At 48.1% G+C, this 13389-nt stretch overlaps 1 protein-coding gene across 1 annotated transcript in view; it reads right to left on the bottom strand.

Moving 5' to 3' along the window:
* Nucleotides 1-411: 411 nt before the first annotated feature.
* The window catches only part of LOC121307323 (SH2B adapter protein 1-like), a 28041-nt gene continuing 15063 nt past the window's right edge, over nucleotides 412-13389 (bottom strand). The window contains exons 10-12 of the mRNA XM_041239502.1: nucleotides 1684-1855; nucleotides 1164-1254; nucleotides 412-441 (exon numbers count right to left, since the gene is read on the bottom strand). Coding sequence (XP_041095436.1) covers nucleotides 420-441; nucleotides 1164-1254; nucleotides 1684-1855 — 285 coding nt within the window. The 3' untranslated portion in view covers nucleotides 412-419. The remainder of the gene's footprint in view (nucleotides 442-1163; nucleotides 1255-1683; nucleotides 1856-13389) is intronic.

Consider the following 13389-nt stretch of genomic DNA (forward strand, 5'->3'; position numbering starts at 1 on the left):
CTGTGTGCATGTGTGTGTGTGTGTGTATGTGTGTGTATATATATATATGTATATATATATATATAAGTCTGCACTCTCAATGGGTACAAACATCTATCCCTCCCCCCTCTCTATCATCCCCTCTTCCTCTCAGAAGAAAGAGTACTGATTATCGACCGCTCTCGTTCTCACACTCTCTCTCTCCTCCGATTCAGAGGGGGGGGCTTCCAGTTGTCTGAGTGTCACCCCCCTCTCTCCCTCCCTCTCCTCACACTCCTCTCCTTCTCCCTCGCTCCCCCTCTCCCTCTCGTGCTCTCTCTCCCTCTCTCCCTCCCTCTCCCTCTCCTCCCCCCCCCCCCCCCACCCCCCCCTGGGGGGGGACCCCCCCGGGGGAGGGGGCAGGGGTACCCCCTCCCCGTAGAGATCTCTCCGCCCCGATACTATGACATCGGCTGGTCAAGTCTGAAACGACAAGAAAAAGAAGACAAACTGACTTCATTTGAAACTACATTGAACACTGACAGCAGCTTCAAAGAGACTGCATCTGACACAGGTCGCATCAACAGAGCTTACCTGAGGTGCTGCCATTGGCTACATGGGTCTCAAATGTGTGCTGTTGCACTTCCTAGGTGACAGTAACGTGACCCAAAATACACTGCCGACCTAGGAAGTGCGAGGGCAGCAGTGTTCTGTAAGGCATGGAAACCCAGAACGTAATAAACCCTGTGTCGTACCAGTGGTTTAAAAAACGTTTCTTTCAAAACACACCTGCACACCTGACAGCTGTTTGTAGAGAATGGAAGTGCAGGGCAGCGATGGGGTTTTTACTGAAGCACGTCTACAGGGACAATCAAGTCATTTTGGAATGAATTACATGCATGAGATCCAGTATTTTCTCTCTTGTTAAAGCATTTAAAAACTTTTTTTTTTTTATTTGTTTCCATAGATAAAAGGGGGGCTGTTAAAACAGATGAGCCAGTCTATCTCTCACATGCTCATTCTATGGTGGTGTAGCAAGTCTATCTTTCTCACAGACACTTTATGGTGGTGTAGCCAATCTATCTCTCTCTCTCACAGACACACTATGGTGGTGTAGGCAGTCTATCTCTCTCACAGGCACTCTATGGTGGTGCAGCCAGTCTATCTCTCTCACAGACACTCTATGGTTGCGTGGTCTCACTTACACACAGTCAGAGATGGGGGTTGATGGAGATTCGGGGTGGCGCAGGGTGATGACATCACACACTGCTGACCGGCTGCCTGACCTGTCCCGGCCTGTGGAGATGACCCAACGACAAAACAACAAGACAGCCAATCAGAGCCCAGAACACTGGGGGGGAGGAGCCAGGATGGGGGGGGGTCGGCAAAACCCTACAGACCTGAAGCACAGTGAAGCCATACGGGGGCCATGCTGGGTGAGGGCAAAGCGTCAGTAAAGGGGTCACAGAGGAAGACTATGAAAATCAATAGACTCAAAGCACAGTGAAGCCACCTGGTGGCAATGCTGGTTGAGGCAAGTCTATTGTCTATTGGAAATGAATACATAAAGCCATATTTAGTGTGGGCAATGTCTAAAGCTGGGGTATGAATTTAAAAGCCAAGTGAAGACATGAGCCGGGCATGTTGAGTAGGGGCAACAGGCTAAATGATGATATGAGACCATTTACAGGATGTTTTGAGGCGATGGGTGGGCGTGTCTCTTACCGTGCTGCCGATTGGCTGAGACCACGAAGCTGATGAGCGTGACATCACTGGCCCCGCCTGACTCCAGAGGGATTGGGTGGACTCTGAAATGCTCGAGCATGTCGAAGATCGACTGGAACCAGAGGTGCTGCACCCGGCACTGCCCTTCCTCATTGAGAGAGAGACGCAGGTGCTGAGAGAGGGAGACACAGAGAGAGAGGGGGCAGAGGTGAGAGAGATGTAGTGTGAGAAAGAAGAGAGAGGCTGAGTGTGAGAGAGAGAGACACTTAAAAAAGGTCCTCATTAACTAATCCAGGTTAAAATCCATTAGAAAATGTTTAACAAGATTTTAAACAATAAAAAAAGGACTACGAGTGACAATCAAAACACAAACATTTAACAGCGTTTTTCCTGTAAAAACAGATTGATACCAAATAAATTAAAACACTGTAAAACTATAAAAATACAAACTCTGACCAATTTGTTTTTTAAGGGGTTAAAACTAGAAAATAAAGAGGAGCGCCCCCGCCTCATTCACCGAGCACAGGGTGTCCCGCTCACACCACCTCTCCCGAAAGCCCCCCAGGACACTGACCACTGCAAAATAACTAAAATCCACCATTACCCGACTGACTACTAAAATACACAATAATCTGACTACATCTTTATTTTTCCAGGATTTCAAAATAGCCAGTTTTGCCTGCCCTAACAAAGTCAATTGAAACACTCTTAGTTCTTGTTTGGAAACCACAGAGTCTCTCCTTACTGAAAGTCACCCCAGGAGCGTGCAGGTCCTCTAGGACGTCCTACTACTGCAGTTCTTGACTGTGTCGGGGAGCAACCACAGAGGGTCTGAGGGGGGTGGGGGGGTGTCACCACACTGCAGGGGCTGTGGTTCCCCCACTCCCCACACACTCCCAACCGCAAGGTGGTGGGGTGTGAGGGGTTCCACACTACGTACCCCCACCCACCATGCTTGCGTATGATGCTGGGGTCTGCTCTGTGGAAGAACGGCGAACAACCAAACAAAAACTGAAATGCTCGAAGGGTTGTGTGTTGCTCATTAAAATTGACCAAAAACATTAAATAAGGAAAATATTTATAATAACGGAGCTGAAACGCAGCAAAAAGGCCAAGAATTGAAAAGAAATCAAGAAATTAAGCCAGAAGTGAAAAGGTTACAGTGCACCAAGCTGAAAACAGTTTTCTTTATGAACTCCAATAAATCAGTTAATGTCTTCTACCGGTGAAATCGTAGGGTACGTAAACACTGTTTTGAACCAACCCAAGTGCTCATGTACTGCATCTTCTTTAGCAGGCACACCTATTGCAGATATAGAGTCAGTTATTGTTTACAGACTTAATTGCGCATCAGCTTTGCTAGGTTAGATAATGAGCTGATATCTTAGCCAGAAAAGCAGGCACGGCAATTCAAGACATTCCTCCAATGAAAAACAGTTCATGAATACAGAGTGTTGTACTCCAGCACAGTCAGCTGCTGCAAGGAAAGGGGGGGAGTTGATTTCTCAAACTGACCTCACAAACGAACTTACCAGAGACCCGACCCGAACCCACAACCCCCTGCAGCACCGTCTTCTTACCAGAGACCCGACCCGAACCCACAACCCCCTGCAGCACAGTCTTCTTACCAGAGACCCGACCCGAACCCAAAACCCCCTGCAGCACCGTCTTCTTACCAGAGACCCGACCCGAACCCAAAACCCCCTGCAGCACCGTCTTCTTACCAGAGACCCGACCCGAACCCAAAACCCCCTGCAGCACCGTCTTCTTACCAGAGACCCGACCCGAACCCAAAACCCCCTGCAGCACCGTCTTCTTACCAGAGACCCGACCCGAACCCAAAACCCCCTGCAGCACCATCTTCTTACCAGAGACCCGACCCGAACCCAAAACCCCCTGCAGCACCGTCTTCTTACCAGAGACCTGACCCGAACCCACAACCCCCTGCAGCACCGTCTTCTTACCAGAGACCCGACCCGAACCCAAAACCCCCTGCAGCACCGTCTTCTTACCAGAGACCCGACCCGAACCCAAAACCCCCTGCAGCACCGTCTTCTTACCAGAAACCCGACCCGAACCCAAAACCCCCTGCAGCACCGTCTTCTTACCAGAGACCCGACCCGAACCCAAAACCCCCTGCAGCACCGTCTTCTTACCAGAGACCCGACCCGAACCCACAACCCCCTGCAGCACCGTCTTCTTACCAGAGACCCGACCCGAACCCAAAACCCCCTGCAGCACCGTCTTCTTACCAGAAACCCGACCCGAACCCAAAACCCCCTGCAGCAACGTCTTCTTACCAGAGACCCGACCCGAACCCACAACCCGCTGCAGCACCGTCTTCTTACCAGAGACCCGACCCGAACCAGCAACCCCCTGCAGCACCGTCTTCTTACCAGAAACCTGACCCGAACCCAAAACCCCCTGCAGCACCGTTTTATCCACAACACGACCCGAACCCACAAGTGTTCGACCTGCGTCAACTGCCTCTCACATTCACACACAGATACAGCTACCACTCTGCACAGTTTATACATAAGAACATAAGAAAGTTTACAAACGAGAGGAGGCCATTCGGCCCATCTTGCTCATTTGGTTGTTAGTAGCTTATTGATCCCAGAATCTCATCAAGCAGCTTCTTGAAGGATCCCAGGGTGTCAGCTTCAACAACATTACTGGGAAGTTGGTTCAATTTCAGTATCTCCCATATGGTATTTATAATAGGCATTTTTATTGCCTGCGTGCAGTACCTTACACTACTCTATTAAATTGCCTAGTTCTGAATGCTATCTAGATCATTTTGAATGACCTTTGCTACTGCATTAGCGTTTGCCACACCTATTTTTGTGTCATCTGCAAATTTAACAAGTTTGTTTATGTACGAGAATCATTAATGTTTTTTAGGAATAGCAGAGGACCTAATACTGATCCCTGTGGTACACCGCTGGTTACCACACTCCATTCTGAGGTTTCTCCTCTAATCAGTACTTTCTGTTTTCTACATGTTAACCACTCCCTAATCCATGTGCATGCATTTCCTTGAATCCCTACTGCGTTCAGTTTGAGAATTAATCTTTTATGCGGGACTTCAAAAGCTTTCTGGAAATCTATATAAACCATGTCATATGCTTTGCAGTTATCCATTATCGATGTTGCATCCTCAAAAAAATCAAGCAAGTTAGTTAGACACGATCTCCCTTTCCTAAAACCATGCTGACTGTCTCTAAGAATACTGTTACCATATAGGTAATTTTCCATTTTGGATCTTATTATAGTTTCCATAAGTTTACATATAATAGAACTCAGGGTTACTGGTCTGTAGTTACCTGGTTTGGTTTTGTTTCCCCTTTTTGTGGATCGGTATTACGTTTGCAATTCTCCAGTCTGTTGGTACAACCCCTGTGTCAAAAGACTGATGCATGATCTTGGTTAGCGGTTTGTAAATAACTTCTTTCATTTCTTTGAGTACTACTGGGAGGATCTCATCCAGCCCAGGGGGATCTGTTTATTTTAAGAGCTCCTTTAACACTTTTGCCTCTTATGCTTCTCCCCACTCTGCCACTGTTTGAACAAATGGCAATAGGGTACACTGTGTGGTTGCTTTCTCTAGTGGTCTGGATATATTTTAACACTGTAACATATTAACTATCTCTACTTTAACTTAAAAAACTTGTCTATTCCGTTCGTGCCATCAGCTGAAAGGGAGCTACACCTGTGCGTTCGCAGCGATGTCAGTTTTGTTGCTGTCGTAAACAAAAACAAATGTTTTACAAGCAACAAATCCAGTCACATGTTCATTATTTTCATTCATTTTGAAAAAGAATTGAACACTTCTGATATACCTCTCACACTAATATCCACTGCATCAGTGGTTTTCAAAGTGGGGTACGCATGGGGGCACGCCAGCTCTCGACAGGGGGTAACGCAAGAAAAATCCTGTAACGGCGGACAACGGTTTTTATTTTTTTTTTAACCAAGTTGTAGTACTTTGTGGTAAAATTGTCAGTGTATGATGATGCTTCTTTTAACAATGCGTTTAATCATTGTTAGTAATTTAATTAGTTCAGTGTTTTATCTACCTTTCCGTTTTTAAATAACCGTATTATTGAGTTGCGCAGGCAGCTGTGCCGCCCTGCTTAGACAGTGACGCCGATAAGAACTCCAGTCTGGACAGATGTTTCAGGAAGTTACTGTGTGGGTACGGTTCCATGGCGATGCTGGTATAACAATGCCAGTGTGAACAGGGCAGAAGACTGTGAAATCACTCTCTCGTTCTGCGCTGGAGCGACACAACTAATCTTCACTTGCGATGCTTTTATGTGTTTTTTCATTATTATTTAATTAATTAAAAAGACCTCCTTTGTCATATCAGTGCATTACTCTACACCCCCACACCAGTAATTATTACTAAAAGCAAAAGCACAATATTATTATTATTACAAAGATGGAATCCCAGGATTTAAAAATAAAAAAATCAAAAATGTCTTGGTTAGATAAGTATTCACCCCTGAGTCAATACTTGGTAGAACCACCTTTGGCAGCAGTTACAGCTGTGAGTCTTTTGGGTTAAGTCTCTACCAGGTTTACACATCTGGATCGTGCAATATTCGCCCATTCTTCTTGGCAAAATTGTTCAAGCTCTGTCAAGTTGGATGGGGATTGTTGGTGGACAGTAATCTTCAAGTCTTGCCACAGATTCTCAATCGGATTCAAGTCCGGGCTTTGACTGGGCCACTCTAGGTCATTCACTTTCTTGTTTTTAAGCCACTCCAGTGTCGCTTTGGCTGTGTGCTTGGGGTCACTGTCCTACTGAAAGGTTAATCTCTGTCCCAGTCAGTCTGAAGCAGGGTTTCCTCAAGGATTTGCCTATATTTAGCTCCATCCATTTTGCCCTCTACCCTGACAAGCTTCCCAGTCCCTGCCGATAAAAAGCATCCCCATATCATGATGCTGCCACCACCATGCTTCACAGTAGGGATGGTGTTACCAGATTTGTGGCGTATCTCAGCTATTGTTGACACTTGGACAGTTTCTCCCATCTCAGCCATGGAACGCTGTAGGTCTTTCTGAGTTGTCATTGGCCTCTTGGTGGCTTCTCGGACCAACGCCCCTCTTACCCTGCTGCTCAGTTTGGGAGGACGGCCTGCTCTAAGCAGATTCTGGGTGATGCTGTATACCTTCCACTTCTTAATGATCAACTTGACCATACTGCAAGGGATATTCAATGCCTTTGAAATCTTTTTATACCCCTCCCCTGATCTCACAACTTTATCCTGGATTTGTTTTGAAAGCTCCTTGGTCTTCATGGTAGTATCTTTGCTTTGAATGCACTACCCAACTGTGGGACCTAACAGAGACAGGTGCATTTAATCTGAAATCATGTGAACCACTTTTATTGCACACAGATGGACTTCATTTAACATATTGTGTGAATTCTGAAGGCAACTGGTTGCATCTGAGCTTATTTAAGAGTGTCATAGCAAAGGGGATGAATACTTTTCAGGTTTTTATTTTTAATTGGTTCGTTTTTCCACCCCCCCCCTCGAGAATTTACATATTTTTCGCAGGTAGGTTATGGAATAAAATTAGGATTTTGCAGACCTGTTTAAATATTAAATAAACCGAAGTAGATAATATTTCAGAGCACTATAAAAAGCCTACAAATAGTGGTACTTGCTTCCTTACTAAAACAGAGTGCTATCATTTGTTAAAGGCACGCATGCTATTGCTGCAGACATTCTCTGACTCTGTGGTGTGAAGACTCATACATTGTACCAAATCGAAAGAAAGAAATGTGCCTATTCAGGTATAAAATCCTAACTGCGCTTAAAAAGTAAGCAGCAGGTTGTTTGAAGCGAGGAGGCTGTGCTGGATCGTACCAGCAGTGCTGATTTAACTTGAATACAAGCAACAGGAACACATTGTCCTCGCTGACGTTCAAGGTTGTTTTCTGAAAGCAGTTTTGTTTTACTTTGTTTAGCAGCCTCTGTAGTAGCCTTTTGTTTAATGTGAGATTCTGAAGCTTTTCTCCAAAGTTGCATTGCAAGACGTGCAAAACAATTCACCTCCATCTGCATGTAAAGTTTCTTTGGGGAAATTTGTTGACACAATCCTCCTTTTTTTTGCTTTGCCATTCGTTTTAGGTATTTTACCTCCAATGCTGGAAGCCAGACTTTAGCAACCTAAATCAAAATAACAATGCAGCGCTGACTTTCCCACCTCCTGCTGTACAGCACAGGACACAGAAAAGCCAGTACAGACGCACCGATAGGCAGATTAAAACATCACTGTCATGTGAACAAGAAATTTAACAGCTTCAGCGTATTTATTTATTTATTTTATGTTCTTTGTTTATTTTTTCCCCCCCAAAGTGGAATGCACACAGGACGGCGAAAAAAAAGCCTACATGCAGAATTAAGACCGGTAGTGTGCGTTGCTGGTGAGGTGCAGCAGTTCATTTAAATTGGGTTTCTTCTCTTTTTCTCTCGGTACTAGTCCAGTATGCATTAGCCCCCAGAAAGACTAGAATTTCACAGTGACCCCTCAATTTCCAGATTTCCACGAAATCCCTAATTAGGTAGAACCCTAATTATGACCCTAAATCAGATGGGGGTAAGCGGTAGACTACGTTATTCGGAAGGTGGTACGGGGTCTAAAATTTGAAAACCACTGCACTACATGATATAAACCCTACGCTACAGACATCTGTAATATCACCAAGCAGACGTGATACAGGGATCTCGCGACGTATCAAGCAAGCGGCAATACAAACCGAGAACACTGCTTAGTCTACTCTGAACTTTATCGGGGCCCCCCCCCTACAAGTTCCTGTGAGACCTTTGGTGCATAAATATTTATAAGTGTTAAAAGCAGCTATTTGTGTCCGTACTTTTAACAGCTGCCCTTTCTCAGTCTCTTCTACCTGCTGTACACTCCCCCTGGTCTGATTTAAAAAGCACCGCGACTCCACTGGTTGAGCACACACTGACTCCCCACTCTGACAGCCAGACCACCTCATTCTGCTGGTCAGTGTGCGTCTCCTGCAGCAACACCACTCTTGCAAACTCTTTGTCACTTTGCTGTGTCTCTGGCGCCGAGGCTGTCGCCGTGTCTCTGGCTCCGAGGCTGTCGCTGTGTCTCTGGCGCCGCGGCTGTCGCTGTGTCTCTGGCGCCGAGGCTGTCACTGTGTCTCTTGTGTTGCGGAGCAGACTTGGCTTCAGGTTCCGCTGGCTCCGGGTCAGGGGGCTGCTCCTCCTCCTGTTCGCTCCGATCGCCCAGGGGTCTCTGATCCCTCTTTCTCTCACAATATTTCCTTTGATATCCCGAAGCTCCACAATTAAAACACCTCATCGTATCTAAACTTGCAATTTGTCTTTTCAACGTCAAAATTCCATGCTACCTCAATAATTGGGGACCATTTTGTATAATAAACCCGTGTCTCTGGCTCCGAGGCGGGCGCTCTGGCTCCGAGGCGGGATCTGTGTCTCCGAGGCGGGATCTGTGTCTCCAGGGCGGGATCTGTGTCTCCGAGGAGGGCGCTCTGGCTCCGAGGCGGAATCTATGTCTCCAGGGCGGGATCTGTGTCTCCGAGGCGGGCGCTCTGGCTCCAGGGCGGGATCTGTGTCTCCGAGGCGGTCGCCCTGGCTCCGGGGCAGGATCTGTGTCTCCGAGGCGGGCGCTCTGTCTCCAGGGCGGGATCTGTGTCTCCGAGGCGGGCGCTCTGGCTCCGAGGCGGGATCTGTGTCTCCAGGGCAGGACCTGTGTCTCCGAGGCGGGCGCTCTGGCTCCGAGGCGGGATCTGTGTCTCCAGGGCGGGATCTGTGTCTCCGAGGCGGGCGCTCTGGCTCCGAGGCGGGCGCTCTGGCTCCGAGGCGGGATCTGTGTCTCCGAGGCGGGATCTGTGTCTCCGAGGCGGGCGCTCTGGCTCCCGAGGCGGGCGCTCTGGCTCCCGAGGCGGGCGCTCTGGCTCCCGAGGCGGGCGCTCTGGCTCCCGAGGCGGGCGCTCTGGCTCCGAGGCGGGCGCTCTGGCTCCGAGGCGGGATCTGTGTCTCCGAGGCGGGCGCTCTGGCTCCAGGGCAGGATCTGTGTCTCCGAGGCGGTCGCCCTGGCTCCGAGGCGGGATCTGTGTCTCCAGGGCAGGACCTGTGTCTCCGAGGCGGGCGCTCTGGCTCCGAGGCGGGATCTGTGTCTCCAGGGCGGGATCTGTGTCTCCGAGGCGGGCGCTCTGGCTCCGAGGCGGGCGCTCTGGCTCCGAGGCGGGCGCTCTGGCTCCGAGGCGGGATCTGTGTCTCCGAGGCGGGATCTGTGTCTCCGAGGCGGGCGCTCTGGCTCCGAGGCGGGATCTGTGTCTCCGGGGCGGGATCTGTGTCTCCGAGGCGGGCGCTCTGGCTCCGAGGCGGGCGCTCTGGCTCCGAGGCGGGCGCTCTGGCTCCGAGGCGGGCGCTCTGGCTCCGAGGCGGGATCTGTGTCTCCGAGGCGGGATCTGTGTCTCCGAGGCGGGATCTGTGTCTCCGAGGCGGGCGCTCTGGCTCCCGAGGCGGGCGCTCTGGCTCCCGAGGCGGGCGCTCTGGCTCCCGAGGCGGGATCTGTGTCTCCAGGGCGGGATCTGTGTCTCCAGGGCGGGATCTGTGTCTCCGAGGAGGTCGCTCTGTCTCCGGGGCGGGATCTGTGTCTCCGAGGCGGGCACTCTGGCTCCGAGGCAGTCGCTGTGTATAACAAACGCGTATCTCTAGAAGACAATGCATGTTTTACACTGGGGTTTTTACATCCTAGAGAGATCCTCTTAATGGGATACATTAATTTTCTATCTTTCCAGTAGCTTGTTTAAAGAAGGGAGGGACATTAGACAGCATTACTTTTGTAGCTTCTTTACCAGGACTACCTCAGTTAAGAATATGACCAGAGCTTTTTTCATTCTAGAAGCTGATTTTATTTTATTAAATCCCACAATCTCTCCCATCTGACCCTCAGCAGGTGCAGCAGGGGCTCTATAACCAGCGAATACAGCATACCAGACAGGGTGCAGCCCTGCCTTATACCCCTGCACACTGGGAAGGGCTGACTCAGCCCACTGTTGATCTTTAAAATACTAAAAACGTTGGATATAAAAGCTGAATACAAGAGATAAAACCAGGGCCGAACCCGAAGGCCTCCAGTGTTTTAAAAAGGCAGGTGTGGTGACTCTATCAAAAGCCTTCTCTTGATCCATGGAGACCATTCCTACATTAAAATCACAAATATCATTTATCAAAAATAGAGCAACCTGGTATACAATATGTTTGATCCATATATACCACAGTTCCAATAACTGTTTTTAATCTATTAGCAATTGTTTTTGATAAAATCTTTAAATCAGAACATAAAAGTGACACAGGTCTGATTCATAAGCTGGCATAGGTCTCCCTTCTTGTGCAGCAGTGTAACCACTACCCTACTGCAGCTGAGAGGCAGTTCCTTGTGGCTGAGGCTCTCTCTCAGAACCTGGAGCAAATCCTCCCCCATTATATCCCAGAAATTATTATAAAATTCTGCTGGCAGTCCATCGATCCCGGGAACCTTTCCGCTGGAGAGCTGCTTGACAGCGGCGGTCATCTCCTGGTGGGTCAGCGGTGCGTCCAGCTGAATCTGCTCCTTCTCACTGAGGCTGGGTAACCCCTGGAGCAGCCGCTCAGTGTCCTCTATGTTGCACAGTTCTTTATTATAAAGTTCCTTGTAAAAACGCACCTCCTCTCTGCTGATTTCCTCCCAGGTGTGCAGTTCTTTCCCACCAGGAGTCCTGATACAGCACAGCTGTCTATTGTCCACCCTCTTCCTTTCCAGGTTGAAGAAGAAACTGATGTCTCTCAACTCCATGAATCTGGAACGCACAATCGCCCCCTTCACTCTTTCCTTCGGCAAGCTCCCCAGTGCGAGTTTCTGCTCTTTTAGGTTCTCCAGGGTCTGTTCTTTAAATTCTGAATTTAAACTTTCCTCTAGGAGAATTTTTGACTCCAGCTCTCTCACGGCTGTGTTCAGTGACCTGGTTGCACTTACAGTATATTGTTGACAAAAACATTTTATTTGTATTTTGCCAATGTCCCACCACTGTCTACTAATTTTACATTGAAATGCCAGTAAGATGTTCTGTGGGGTTCTGATTGAATTATTACTGTAAATAATAGACAGTGGTGGTTAGAGAGACTACTGGGGATGATTCTTGCTTTGATAAATTTATTTAAATCATTTTTAGAAGTACAAAACCGTTCTAGTCTCGCTCTATATATAATTTGTGTGATATTGAGACCAGGTGTATTGTCTTGAACTGGGGTGCAGGCATCTCCATATGTCAACCAGGTCACTGGACTCTAACAATGCAGCCAACTCTCTGGAGGACTGAGGGTGTGGTTCATCATTATTTCTATCAATATTAAATTAACAGTACAATTAAAATATCCTCCTAGTACCACCACATCATTATTATTAATATTAAAAAGAGCTTGCTTTAATTTCTTAAAAAAATAAAATTTGTTCCCCCCCTCTATTGGGGGCATAAATATTAATAAAAACATACACAGAATTGCCCAGCCTAGCTCTTACTTTTAATATCCTCCCTTTCTCTTTTTCTTCCATATCTAGTAAAACTGCCCCCAGGCTGGGTTTAAAAAGCACGGCTCCCCCTGCACTAGTACTAGCGCCGTGACTCATCACGCACAGCCCCTCCCACTCCGCTCGCCACGCCTCCTCATTCTCCTGATCCGAGTGCGTTTCCTGCAGAAACACCCCCGCCTGCTTCTGCTCTAAAAATTCTACTAGCTGCGCCCTCTTAAAACACTGTCTGCAGCCGTTTAGATTAAAAGAAACAAAAACGCACTTTTCCATCATGGCTTAAAAAAAAACTAACAGACTAAAACACGCAATAAAAGAAGTTGCATAAAACACAGCCATTTTAAAACATGAGATTTTGAACCATTGTTAAAATCCTTCTTAATTTTCTGAACTTTTTTTAATCTATAACGTTTTGGCTGATCAAATTCTTCTATTGTGGCTTTCCTTGTTATAACGTGAGCGGAGTGGAGAAATAACCTTAGATCAGGGAAAAAACTCTCTATTTCTACTCCCCTTTTCCCTTTTGTTTCTTTCATAAAATAATTTACCTGCTCAAGCGTGTATAACTTTTTCTTACTGACGGGTTGGCTATCAGGGATGTCTGAGATAAGCGAGGAGTCAGAGAGCTCCCCCTCCATCTCATCCACGCTGTCCTCTCGCTCGCCCCCGAGAATCCGTTCCTCCGCAGCTCCCTCCGACTCCTCGACACCGGTCTCTGCTACAGCCGGCACTGTTTCAGGCAGCTGAGATTCAGCCAGCGTAGAGTCTTGCAGCGCGCCCGGCTCACCCTGCGCTGTGTTCTCTTCCTCCGCATTGGGAGGGACTGACGTCCCGTCTGGAGCTCACAGTCTCCCTGTCTGCACGGGTTCGGAGGTCTGCCATCCGGCAGCTCTGCAGCCTTCAGTTTAAATCGTTTCTTTTTAGCTACTACCTTGAACGGTTCTTCACCATTCTCAGTAGTAGCTGTATTTTCCTCTGAACCCGTCAGTGACAGGCTGCGGCTGGGTCTCTTTGTGCGAGGCCGTGGTGTTGGTGGTTCTGCTCCGGTTTCCTTCTGGATCGCCCCCTCCTCGGTCAGCACGGGCTCGCTCTGCGGCTGCGGTGCAGGAGCCGACTCTTCCT

This window comes from Polyodon spathula, chromosome 55 (assembly GCF_017654505.1).
Source record: "Polyodon spathula isolate WHYD16114869_AA chromosome 55, ASM1765450v1, whole genome shotgun sequence".
NCBI lineage: Eukaryota > Metazoa > Chordata > Actinopteri > Acipenseriformes > Polyodontidae > Polyodon > Polyodon spathula.